Source organism: Diceros bicornis, chromosome 27, assembly GCF_020826845.1.
Source record: "Diceros bicornis minor isolate mBicDic1 chromosome 27, mDicBic1.mat.cur, whole genome shotgun sequence".
NCBI classification, from domain to species: Eukaryota; Metazoa; Chordata; class Mammalia; order Perissodactyla; family Rhinocerotidae; genus Diceros; species Diceros bicornis.
The window spans coordinates 11,391,209-11,404,869 of NC_080766.1; the positions used below are offsets into that span (position 1 = coordinate 11,391,209).

The 13,661-nt window shown below is 36.4% G+C and overlaps 1 protein-coding gene across 1 annotated transcript in view; it reads left to right on the plus strand.

Moving 5' to 3' along the window:
- Positions 1 to 12,198, plus strand: part of GBE1 (1,4-alpha-glucan branching enzyme 1) — a 258,313-nt gene extending 246,115 nt beyond the window's left edge. Inside the window, exons 15-16 of the mRNA XM_058570688.1 lie at positions 2,136 to 2,253; positions 10,255 to 12,198. Coding sequence (XP_058426671.1) covers positions 2,136 to 2,253; positions 10,255 to 10,311 — 175 coding nt within the window. The 3' untranslated portion in view covers positions 10,312 to 12,198. The remainder of the gene's footprint in view (positions 1 to 2,135; positions 2,254 to 10,254) is intronic.
- The last annotated feature ends 1,463 nt before the right edge of the window (positions 12,199 to 13,661 follow it).

The window sequence follows — 13,661 nt, forward strand, 5'->3', positions numbered from 1 at the left end:
CGGAGGTTATTGTGTTTCCTAGGTAATAAAGTCACAGGGCTGGGTAATTCCAAACGAGGCCACAGCAGAATTTTTTCTTTAAATTATAGATCAGAGAAATGTATCTAAACTAATATTTTGAAACTTTCTTTATGGCTTTTGTAAGTTTTGCTTTATGGCTACAAATTTTATATATTGAGTGAATAGATTCTAACCATTTTCAGTATGATTATCCTTTTCAATGACCAAAAGAAATGGATCATTATATGACAATTGTTCTTTCAGTAATCTTTGAATGAGAAAATATATAGGCAAAAACTTACTATAAATTCTGTGACTTGTTAAATGAATCTGCACTTTACTAATTAAAAAGTGTGCACATTCTGTGAAATACAGTATCAAATGTGTATAATAACATAATTTAGTCCAGACAATGCCTAATGCACATATAGGTTCCCAGTCCCTTATAATAACACAATTGCTCATTCAGTGAGACCTTTCTAATAACACCTTTCTAATCACTACCAGTGATTGTTAACTCACAGGTTGGGGACCACTGCTTTGGATGATATACTTGCTTTCTCTGGCCACTAATTTAATAATTGACACTCTATTGCAAAAGTTTTAAAAATTATTCTAGGACGTTATTCTCTAAACTGTACTCTTTTTGGTTTTATTTTTGTGTTTTGAAGATTTGTATAAGTATTTATTTAATGAACTAAGATGAAGAACAAAAGCTAAACTTTTATTTTAATAGTTCCTTTCATTCCACAATGCTTCATTTGTTTACTATGTCCCAATTATTTATTTTCACTATCCATAGTTCACCATTAAATAAGTTGGTATACTCAAATTTTTTTCAGCTATATTAAGTGACTTTAGAGTGTGCCTGTGCCTGGTAGTCATCTTTTGAATTCCAATCTCTCCTTTAAACACACTAATGTGCTGATTATCAGCCTGAATTTAATCAGAGCAGGATGACCTGGATTGATGGAGATGGAGTCACCACTCCCAGCAAAAGTTCCTGGAGCAAGCCATCTGCATCTCTTACCCAGACAGAGGTTCCCTAGGCATAAAAATGATGGTCATTGTTTGTTACCCACATGTACTTTTAATGTGATAATTTTTGCTCTAATGAAAATATACAAACATTTCTGAGATTTAAGATTTATATATCAGGAGAAGAAAACACAAAGCACTTATACCTATCTATATCCCTTCTTAGGCTATAAGAAATTTAAGATTTCTAAGTACCTATGTATACTTACTTGAGGAATTTTGTATCAAAGTATCATGTCTAGACATTCTGAGCATAATAAATTTGAACATAATAACCATAGCTTTTATTTTATTGTAAATATGGTAATACTAACATGTCTAATAATTCACTGTGAAAAATCAGCCGTTAAATTGTAGCAGATCTCATGATTGTAACATGAATCCACCTGTGACATGATGGCTCGTATGTTTACATGATCTTGTGTGTTGACAGCAGCATGCTGCCTGTAACCAGGGGGAGGGAGTAAGCCTGCTTCGTTCTGCACTCTTCAGACCACACGTAGACACTCGGTTCACTTCTGTATTCCTCACTTTAATAACCAGGATCTAGAAAACTGGAAGGAATTCAGAGATGGGGAAGTAAAAAGCCATATCAAATGAAGAATGGTCAAAGGTTCTAGGATTATATTCAGTATGTACTTAGTAATATATGTAGAGGACACATGGAGATAGCATAGCTATTAATTAATATTTGAAAAGTTACTGTATTTTGAACGTACTCTTCATGGATTTTCTGGGTAGAAAGTGTCCAAGGAGTCAAATTTCTATTCACTGCGGAGGAGAATTTCTCACAAATGGAATGGGTTGCGTTAAGAGATAAGTAGATTCTCCGTTAATTGGTATATTCAGTCCCAGGCTGGAAGACACGTGGTGAGCTGTGATAGGACAACAAGGATCCCCTGGGTATGTGGACTACATAAGCTATAAAGCCCTTTTCAAACATGAGAATCCCTGAAATGTTGGAGAAAAAATGAGTATACAGCACAAATCATGACTTAACAGTGTCCAGAATATTTTCTTTTAAATTGCTGTCCCAGAACGTGTTTCATAATGTCTCATTCAAGTCCTAAACTGTTGTGATTCCTTAAGAGCCATACGTTCAAAATTGTGCTAGATTCAGATGCAGCGGAATATGGGGGACACCAGAGATTGGACCACAATACCGATTTCTTCTCTGAGCCTTATGAACATAATGGGCGTCCCTATTCTCTTTTGGTAAGTAAGGTTTTTAAGATATTTTCATTGCATTTTAATTTAATCCTTTATTTTAAAAGTGATGTTTTTGTCCAAAGAAACAACTCTTCAACGAGTAAGTGACATGCAAAAAAGGCAGGGGTGGGGGAGGAGCAGGGAATGAGAACAGCCCTGAAAACACCAGATGAGGTGTGTGGTGCTGGACTGGACTGGGTTCTGTAAAACTAATAGGCAGGAAAAGCTAATTGGGGAAATTTGAATATTAATAGGATTAAAAATTATTTCTCAGAAAATAAGAGGAAGGCAGTTTTTTTCTATTATGAACATTTCTATTTTTGTGCAACAATTTACTTTTCTTCTGTTTTTGCTCTCTCTATAATATTTTACATTAAGCAGATTTCTATATTATTGAATGTTTAATGAAGGATCAATAAAATATATCTTTTTTACTTTCATGTAGTCGCTTGAAGACTGAATTCATTCTAGTTAGAAAATTCTGTGGTTTCTTCATATTACTGAGGAAGGCGTTAAGTTATATAACTAATTTTTACTTTGTGTTTTTAACACAAATGAAAGAATATTGCTTTAAACTGCTGGGTTTAAATTCTTTTAAAACTGTAGAATTTAGAAACTCTCCAGATTGGGAGGAATTCTTCATTTACTTTATGGCCGGATAAAGGATCAAGTCCACACCTACGTTATATATATATTTTTCTTTTCCTGGTTAGTCATATGCCTCTCTTTCTCTCTCTCTCTCTCTCTCTCTCTCTCTCTCTCTCTCTCTCTCTCTCTGTCTCTTTCTCTCTTTTTCTCTCTCTTTTCCTTCTTTTCCCTCTTCTTCTGTCTCTCTGTCTCAGATCTGTATTTTTTCCCCATGGGAGGGCTTGGATTAAGATCTGCTTCACTTTCAGGAGGGCAGGATGTATCTAACGAATGTATAGTTAGCTTTAGCATGGCTGTTAAATTCTCTCATTTTTCAAAAATTTACGTATAAGTCAAGCAGGAGAATTTGTATAGGACCCCTGTCTGGCTCATTTTTCTACTATATTCTCATCTCTTAAAGTGGTGCCAGCACATCACTTTGTAAACCACCATATCATATACAGAATTGATGTGCCAAAGACAGTGGCATAAAGTAAATGAAAAAAGCAGGGATGAGCAAGATCGAGTTGTTGATTGAGACTCTGAGCAAAATGCAGTGGCCACAGGAGACTTAGGTGTTACCCTCAGTGTATGTGTGTGCATACGGGTGGTGTTGATGGTGATACTGGTAGAGCTTTGGATATAGATGTAGATACATATGTGTTTTTAAGAGTGAGGGCTTGAAGGTGCTGTGAGATTCTTCAAAGAATGATTGCTATAGTCTGTCAGAACGTTCAGTTTTGCCACGTAAAATAAGATTAATAAAAATAGTTTCTGAAAGAATGATAAAATTATCTTAAAGCTCTGAAATAACCAGAAGAGTTAGAGACCCCTGAGGGGTTAGAGAGGATGATTCAGCTGGCAAAGAGGAGTCATGGAGAAACAGCAACCGACTACAATAAGGCTGAACTTGAACCAATTAAACCAGAGTGAAAGGAGTTTGAAAGATCTAGACAGCAAAATTCTCATGTAGCCAACTTTCCCAAAGGTTCATGTATCCAAAGAGGGTTGTGTTAGGGAGAGAGGGCTGGTAGTATAGTGAAAAGACCACAGAAGGTCCTGGCAGAGAACTTAGGAGCAAGCCCTCTGCCTGCCACTTACCAGCTATGAGAACTTGAGTAATTTAAGCCTTTTGTGCCTCCGTTTCCCTCATCTGTATAATGAGGATTAGTAAAAGTAGCCTTCCTACTGCAAGAGATTCTTAGGAGGCATAAATTCATTAATGCAGCCAAGCTTTTTGGAAACTGCAAAATACTATTGCACATGTATTTTAAAGTTATTATTGTCATGGCTATTCGACAATTTGTTAGGTATTTTAAGCACATCAGAACACTTGGTGCTTTGAGGACACACAGTTAAAAAGACCTTCTCCCAGCTTTGGGAAATGATAATCTTAGGCAAGGGCTCAGAATCTTTGGGCGTAGGCAAACAATATCTTGGCATCCTTTCCGTTTTGTAAGAGCAAAGATATTCTGTCATAATTAAACCAGCCAACCAGTGGCAGCAACAGTCAGGAGGTTACTTTTTCAAGCACTAATTGACTTGATCTTGCTTATATGATATGTGCAGTTCTAAATTAGCAGGTGGAATGGAGAATATCACATAGGTCTCCATAAGAGGTGGAGGAATACAGCACTGCAAGCACAGGAGAAATAGAGTAGAGCTTAACCGCTGCCAGTAATAGGATTCTGATCCAGCTCGGTCAGAAAGGTAGAGATGAACCCTGTCTTCCCAGCTTCCCAGCAGCAGCATTCTATTTTCCATGACTACAGGTGCTTCAGGAATTACTCATTAAATAAAAATTACTCATTCAGGCTCCAGAGGAAATGATCCCTGGTTTAATGTAAGAATAAGGGAGGCTGGATAGACCAGAAAATCCACTAGAACAGGTTCCTTCTCGCCCGAGTTATGCTTCGAAAAGCCAGAGAAAAAATTACGTTAAAAAACAGACCTATTATAAGAATGCTTCGTTATAATGGAACTTTATAAACTTGTTCCTATGTGCTGGCATCCAGTCAGGTTTCCTGAACATGACCATACGTGCTATAGGTCTCACATTCCACCACCAGTGAAAGATCGCTTCTGCCTCCCACAGGCCTAAAATAAAGGGGGAAAGGGGGACAAAAATATAGCTTTTACTTTTTCCATGCAATTTCTGGCCATTGTAACTGGGACACAGTATTTGCAAAAGCTTAATTTGCAAACTCAATAATCCAGAGGATCTGCTGAATAAGTGTCAAAGCTGTTTTCAAAGACAGCAACCAACAGAGCTCGAAGGAATCTTAAAATAGCTGTCCATGCTGCAGCATCAGCAGGGACCACTCCAGCGTCGTCTTTCTGTGCTCCATCAGCTGAAACTCGGAAGCCAGAGAACTGCGTGTGTAGTACCGTTGGAACGTATTTGTAAGGTCAGAGTCGCTCACAGATGCCAGGAAGCGATAGGGCAGAACGTATCCATTCTGCTTTACCAGCAGTTGTTGGAAATTCCATTTTAGCATAGCCATTTCTCTATATTTTGGTTCCTGATACAGGAACTTATATGTTACCCTAAATGTTAATCAGTGCCCTGGAGGTGGGGCAAGGGGCGCTTTCTTTTCTCTGGTTCATAAACTCTAATTCCATGGCACAAATTGAAGAAGAGAGATTATTGAACCTGAAGTGAATTAGATTCCTTTACAGTAACTCAAGCCGTCTCAACGGTGAAAATGTGAATAAAGCAATAGTTTTAGCATTTATTACTTTGCCAGTTAGGCTCTTTATCATTGAGAAGTAGATCAGTTTATTCACATTCTAAATTTGGGGGGTCAAAAGTAGACTTTGGTTTAAATAGGGCATTTGGCATAGATGTATCTTTTTTATTGCCCCTCGGTGGTAAGTATTGAAAATACAACTTGGCTGATGAGAAATGTCTTTTTTGTGTGTGCGTGAGGAAGATCAGCCCTGGGCTAACATCCGATGCCAATCCTCCTCTTTTTGCTGAGAAAGATTGGCCCTGGGCTAACATCCGTGCCCATCTTCCTCTACTTTATATGGGATGCCACCACAGCATGACTTGACAAGCGGTGCGTCGGTGCGTGCCCGGGATCCGAACCTGTGAACCCAGGGCCGCCGAAGCGGAGCGTGCACACTTAACTGCTTTGCCACCGGGCCGGCCCTGGAAAATGTCTTTTCCTCTATCCAAAATTATGAAAATGTTTAATTTTTTTTAGACAAAAAAAATCAATCTTGATTCTTAAAGTTTACTCTTTTTAATATTTTTAAATTAGATGAGAAAATATACATTTCTATATAGAAATATTTACTAGCATCACTTTTCTCTTAACCTAATACAAAATAATGAATTAGAATAAGATTTCTTTTTTCTTAGAAACTATTTTATGAACTAAAGCTTGTTTGTAAAAATTAAAATTATTTTGTCATCCTTATTTTTCAAAATAATTTGTAAATTTTATGACAAATGTGTGTATATACTAAGAGTCTAATGCCCTTTTCAACAAATGATGTTATCACCGTTCAGTTATGTGCTATTGCTAAATTTAACAATTTCTGAGAAAACTTGAAAATTAGCCTTTAAAGTGTTTTTTATTTAAAATTATTTTAAAATTTTCTCTTTTCAAATTTTTGAAACTCTGTTTTCAAAAATTGTGTAATTAATTTTTGCAACTCAATTATGATCCTAGAAGAACACAGTACTTTGCCTGGATGATATAATATAGTAGATTATTGTGGGATGAGTTATTTTATTATCCATACTAATGGCTGGCATAGTGATTAAGTCATTAAGCTGGGTAGGTTAGCATGCACTTTGACTCTCTTAATAAATGTATTGGATTATATTGTGGCATTCTGATTCCTTATGAAGAATTGACTACAAATATAGCTAGAAAAAAGGAAATTCATGGCCATACATTCCATTATCTCATATGTTCTTAATGTGATCCTAGCTATAAAATGTTCAGGGCTTAATGGCTAATAAATGGGCATAGTAAATATGTTTATCAGTGTATGTTATCTGTGACATGCCTACTAAATGGTTTCCATATACATGTATTTAAATATAAATTATATTTAAATATACTTAAATGTTTATATTTCAATCTACTTAAATTATGTTCATATTTTTTTCTTGCTGTATGAATCAAAACTATTTTTAGAATTAAAATTATAAAATGAGAGTTACAGAGCCAATACTTAGTACTAATTTATAGAGCCCCCAAATTCTTCATGTCTGTAATTGTCTCATCATAGGATTAGCTCTGATTATCTTAAATCCTTTAGTATAATTGGTAGTCATTTCCTAACCACTAATAAAATTGATTTACATACTCAGAACCCTAATAAAGAAGAAAACTCAAAATTCCATAAATAGCCATAGTTAAGAAACATCACTTGCCTGGAGAAATTCTTTCATATTGCCTATACTGCAAGGGCTCTAGAGCAACATAAACACATTCTGGTAATTAACACTGCAGTGAAAAAATATAATTGCACAGTATTCCTGTTAATGATATTACATGATTATCAGCTGAAGGTTTTTGAGCAGATAGTATTTGGAGGTCTCTAAATGTGACTGGAATTGGCATCATAAAGCTCCTTACATAAAATGACCAGCATCATTTAGCGAGAGTTCTTGGAGCATTTTTTAGCCATTAAATGCCAAAATAGGAAACTCAATGCATATATTGCAAACCTTGAACTTCTTATGTCATCCCTTTTGTTTTACTCTTAAATTTGGGCTAGCTAAAATACCAAAAGATCACAGAGATTGTTTATAAATTATCAGTTTATAGTTATCAGTTATATTTCATTAATGAAATCTGTATGAGGTTATGAATCAAACAGAGCAGGTACCAAAACGGTGTGGCATCCAAACAGCAGATTGACATACTTGTTCATGATACATCGCTGTTCCACACACAGAGCAGGGACCTAATATGGTCTGTCCTAGGCCTGACACACGTGTTTCATTGCATCTTTCTCAGGAGGCTTGAGCTTTTCAGAATCCTTTTATCTTTATTTAGAGCCATAGAATATTAGAGAAATGTTTTTAATGTAAAGGGAACTGAAATTCTTTTGTTCAGTTTCTGGTGCTGCTGAGAAATTTAGATTGGTCTTCAGTTTTAGGATGCTTGTAACAGAACAACTCAGAACCATTCTGATTATAACCTGCCATCCCGCTGATGAGTTACACCGAGTTACTGTGATTCCCCAAACTAAACACATAGAATAGAATAAGTACATGGCAAACTCCCTTGCAAGGGCAGGAAACTGTCTTGATTCATGCCTGTTTTGATAAGACTTGGAGAGGGAATTTGTTGAATCTGACTGTTGGTTTCTTTTATTTCTCCTCATTTGCTTTGGTCTGTGTTGACTATGGAAATATGCCATCGTTTGGACTGATCTGTCTGTATCATTGGTAATGGTCCTATTTTGTTCATGGTGCCTCCAGCTTCCTTTTGTTGAACCAATCTCATAACATCTCACCTATCTCGGTCGGAGAGAAACTGTTGAGTGGAAGGAATTGCATTAGCAATTAAATCCTGATGTGGTTTAAAAGCTATGAGTCATTAAAAACAGTGGGTAAATTATAGGGAAACATTGTGGCGTTAAAGTACATGGTTTCCCCACACCTAGTGACTGCGAGGATGTTTCTCTTTTGGAAGTACTAGATTGCCCATCAGACGTGAGACATTGAGCCACCCAGTGACTGTGAGCATTTCTGAAATTTTTCTCAAATGTTGATGATCATTTCCCAAATCACTGTTACTTTTAGTTGAAGATTAGAAAAACTGTTCTCTAGTTATTACATTCGTAATGTCAATTTCTCAAAATGCCATCCTTTTAAAACTGCTTTAATCTTTAATGTTCAAAACTAACCAACTGTATTGGTGTATCTGATTTTTTCTTTTTTTTTAAGAGTTGTAAGAGTTCTTTATCACAGAAACCTTAAGGGAAAATGTTGTGTTCATGTACAGAGTGAGATGCTCTGGACATACAATAGTCTCATTTGATGAAAATCAGTTGTTCTGTTCTTTTATTTTTTCCCTAAAGCTGTGTTTTCTTTGCATCTTTCATTCTGCTTCTAAACTATAAAAGCCTTTTTCATTTTTTTAACCACTGGTCAAGCTTTCACTTAGATAAAGTGACTGAAAATAGCAAAACGTTCGCAAAGTCAGAAATGGAGAGATACTGTCACGATGACAGCAGTCTGTAATATTGTCTTTACTGTTTGCTTTGTTAATAGTAATTAAATATCTTATGTGTAAAATAGCATGTAGAGAAGCGTCCAGCGGTTAATTTTAAATCACTTCTCAATTTTATAAAAATTATTTCAGATGTAAGTATATTGAAGGATATCTTGTGAAATATGCACTTATTGACCCCACTATTGCTGATTCCTTTATTCATTATTCATTCTTTAATTCAGTCATAATTGGCACCTTCTTTGTCCATTGACATCTACAAGAGTTATAAATATGAAGACATGGCCCTTGTAAAGCTCACAGTCCAGTGGGGAGGATAGATCATAAACTTGAAAAAAATCACAAATTAGGTTAAGTGTTCAGAAAGAAACAAAAATGGTGCTATGATAGAAAATGAAATGGAGAAACTATCATATCTGGCGTTGTCAAGGAGCACCTATCCGTGGAGCTGGATTTTTCAAATCCAAGAGGTAAGGCACTAGCAAGATAGAGAGTGTTCTGAGCGGAGGGCACAGCCTGGGCAAAGACCCAGAGGAAGGGCAGGGTATGGTGGCTGGAGCCTGGCGAGCGAGGGGAGAAGAGAAGTGCTGCGCTGAGCTGAGAGGAGAGAGGCACTTATGCAAGAAGGAGCTGGGTCAGGGCTCTGCGGGGCGCGGACAGGATGTGTATTGTATTTTAAGTGCCATGGCAAGCTTTTTGATTGATTTAAATTGGGAAGTGGCCTAAAATGCACTTAGGATCCCTTATATTACATTTTTGTTCTTAAAATGACAGGAGAAAACAAACAAAACAGAATGATACATGTGTCTTGATGTAAAGCGATGCTTTGTACGTTACTTTTATTCACCTCGGTAGAATAACGTTGTGACCTGTGGGACAGCCTTCCTTTCCCGCCTCATAGTACCTAACAGCCATCAGTGCCATTTACGTCCCTGGTGTCTGAGGAACGTTGGTTTTTGTAAAGCATGTGGAGCCCTCTAGTGGTGATTGTTTTAAAGGCATCTCACAGTGATGCCAGAAGCGTTGGATCCGCAGGACAGTGTCTCCTCAGAGCCAGTAGAACTGTCAAGCTAACTGTAACTTGAAGCAAATGTGAGACTGCATCATGCCCCTTTGCCTTAATAACATCACGTTCAGTATTTCTTTCAGTTGCGCTGACATGGTTGTGTTGACCTAGGTGTACATTCCAAGCCGAGTGGCCCTCGTCCTTCAGAATGTGGATCTGCCCAACTGAAGAGACCTGATTTCAGCTCCACTGGAGGAAGATGTGTGCTTTGTTTTCCCGTTCTCATTGTCACGAAGCTTATAACGTGTACGCTTTTCAAAATACAGTTGTCTAGCCGAAATGTCAAATGTCTGAAATTCAGTATTGCTTTATGCAAATGAATGTCAAACTTTAAGATGTGGAGAGGGATTATTTTTGAATATTCACAGATCCTAGACTGTATTTTCCAGGCATCTAAGCAGCTAGGATTCTCAAATGAAGTATTATACATAATGTCTTTAAACAACTTTGCTTTCCTGGCCAATTATTTGATCCTTTTAAATTTGAATCACGTGTCATGTATGATTATTTCTGTTGAATGTAGACAGTATTTTTTTAAGATGGATATTTCGTGGCTTTATTTGTTCTAATATTTCTTGGTCTAAATTACAAAGTACCAAGACTGTTACTGTATTTTTTCAAATTGTGTTTAGAAATACTATAATAAATAGTAATAATATAAGATTAAGAATTGTATCAAAGATAACCTAAAAGTTATTATCTATGAACTCCTCCATGCCTCATTTTGCATAAGTTTCATCTTGTAGTCTCTTGCTCACTTGGTATCTTGGCACATGCTGATGTCTCAGTCTTTCCGAAGGCCTGAGTTGGTAATTGTAACATTTCAGAAAATGTCTTTTACTTTGAATCAATGGAAAAAAAAATTGTAAAATTGCCTTTGCTACAATTGTCTATTTCACTGTACAATTAAAGGCCTTGATTTAGAATGAATATGAAAATGCCTTATCTCAACTCCGATACCTTCCCGACATCCATGCACATGTGCACGATGGACTAGGAGGCATGGGGATTAATAACATTTTTTTCTTAGGTACCATTTTGTAACTTGAAGTTATCTTAACCCACTCAGATATCTAAGCTAGTCTCCAGCTGTAAACCTGAGCACTTTTAGAAGCTGAATTAACTGTCTCAACTCAGTGGGATACTCAGTCATGAAGTTGCCCCTCAGTTTATTAAATACTTCACCACAGGTCTAAAATCATTGCTACGGAATTCATTCATAACTGAGAAATTATGATGCACTTATAAGACGTAAAATATCTGTCACTTTTTTAAAGATCTAATATTTTCTTTTACATTAATACTGTGTTTTTGTTTGTTTTTAGCCTGGTTATTCATGATTAGTAAGGAGCACTTAGAAATCTTTCTATTAAAAACTCAATAATGGAAGAAATAGCAAAATAGACTTACTTTTATAGCTAAACCTATATATTAACCACCTTCCTTATAACTTTTTTGAGTAAAGCCTTGAATCTAGGTCTTGAAATGTGTTATTTGCTTTAACCTCAAAGTAGAATAATAGTTGGATTTCCTGAAAGAGTCGGCGGTGCCCGCTGAGGATGATGCACACCAGGAAACGTGACTGAACGCCGCCTGCAACGCTTTTCCTGTTACAGGGACCTTACTAACGTCGCAGCGCTGCCGTGATCCGTGTGCTATACCTGCTGTTGATGACGTGATTTGCACCCATGATGTCTCGTGTTCTAGTTTATACTTCCTTACCTTTGTGTTTCTTACGTATGAACAGATATGCTATTTTTCTATCACAGCTCTTTAAAAATGACAAGAAATGACTTCACACCCAGAACCCATTTCCTTTCCATTGTGATCCTCTGTGGCAAAGTCAAAAAAACCAGAGTAATTGTATGCTGTGTTTTCATTATACTGGTTGATCTTACTAATATGTTCTTTAGATTTCACATCTGAAGTTTGAATTGAACAATGTAATGTAACTTAATTTCCCTTGTCAAGTGTTTTCACCCCCAAGAAGAGCAATAAATGTATGTTGCTAGGTAAGAATTATAAAAATACATGCAAACAAATAAAATATTGAATCCAAAATAGAACGTAGTCGTTTTTTCCTATCGTAGCATAGACAGCCTTTATAGAACATTCTAATATTGTAGTATATTTCACTTTAAATCATCATTTTTGTATTAGTAACATTCTCATCATCGTGTAATCTGGTGAGAAGTTCTTTTTTTTATTGGCTAAACATTTTCAATAATCAACAGAGAGGTGCAAAATTTTATTGTGTGGCTTGTAATAATGTTTTTTCTATGATGTGTTTATTACCAACATCAAAAATGAGACTGGTCTATCTTCTTGACTTTTTTAGAATAAGTATTTTTACTGTTTTTATTTTTTATGTTCTAGAAAATATAAATAACTACAGATTTCTTTCCATCGTTTTCTAATATTAGCAAGTGAGTGCTAGTAATTGCTCTGTTTACCCCTAATGCTAATGATGCTTAATGTTTTAGTTTACTATAAGCTTACTCAGAAAATGCCATAGTTTTTAATAGTCAAAAATTGAACTGTAAACATATTTACTAGAATGCTTCTTACTTTATAACACTTGAACTCTGAGGGTCAACTCCTTTCGTATTTTCTTTGCTTTATGTTCAGTGTTTCTCCCTTTGCTCTGTTCTCAGCCGGCGTATTCATCTCTAACATAAAATGAGGGATTTAGCCACCATGTTGTTCAAGTTCGAAAAATAACCAGTGACAATAAATTGACTTTTCTTGTGGCCGCTGTAAAAGAATGCACGTATTTTTCCCTCTGACTTGAGCACTCCCCCTTCGCAATATCAATTCAGCATTTGTCACCCATCAGGGTTATAGCCATTGCTATGCGGGATCATGCAGGAGGTTGTTTCAATAAGGAGCCTGTTCTTCAAATAGTATAGAAGTGAGTGCAGACAGGTCTGGGGGAGGCGATAAAGGGTAATGTATTTTCCTCTTGTGTTCCGCTTGCAGCTTCAGGGCAAATATCTTTGCGCTGTCTCTGGTCCTGCAGCCATTGAATCTGGTGATGAAAGCAACGTCAAATAGGTTTCCTATTGCTTTTCGTGTTTAGAACAAGCCAGAACAGACATACCTGATAGAAACTAAAACAGTGAAGCAGCTTTCTGGCTGACCCTGCACCTCTCAGACTATTTCTTTTTACCTCTTTTGAGTCGTGTCCTGAACTGGGGTTCTGTGGAGTGGTGGATTTCATTAATCTGTATATTCCTTATAGGGAGACAAGCTCTGAGCTATGAACTCTGCTAGGTAGACTGTTTGATGAAAGAACATAGAAATCTAAGTCACAGCAATGTCATGTCCTTTATGCAGTAGAGTTCATTTATCATTCACAATGTGTTAGAACTGAAATGTAGATAAATTTTCCCACTCAAGCCAGCCTTCAGGGGGAAAAAAATCAAATGAACTCCCTACTAATTTTTCTGCTCTATTATCTTATTAATGGTGATTTGTAGAGAATTGCAGAGAAACATTCATACTTTAGGGCAGAATTT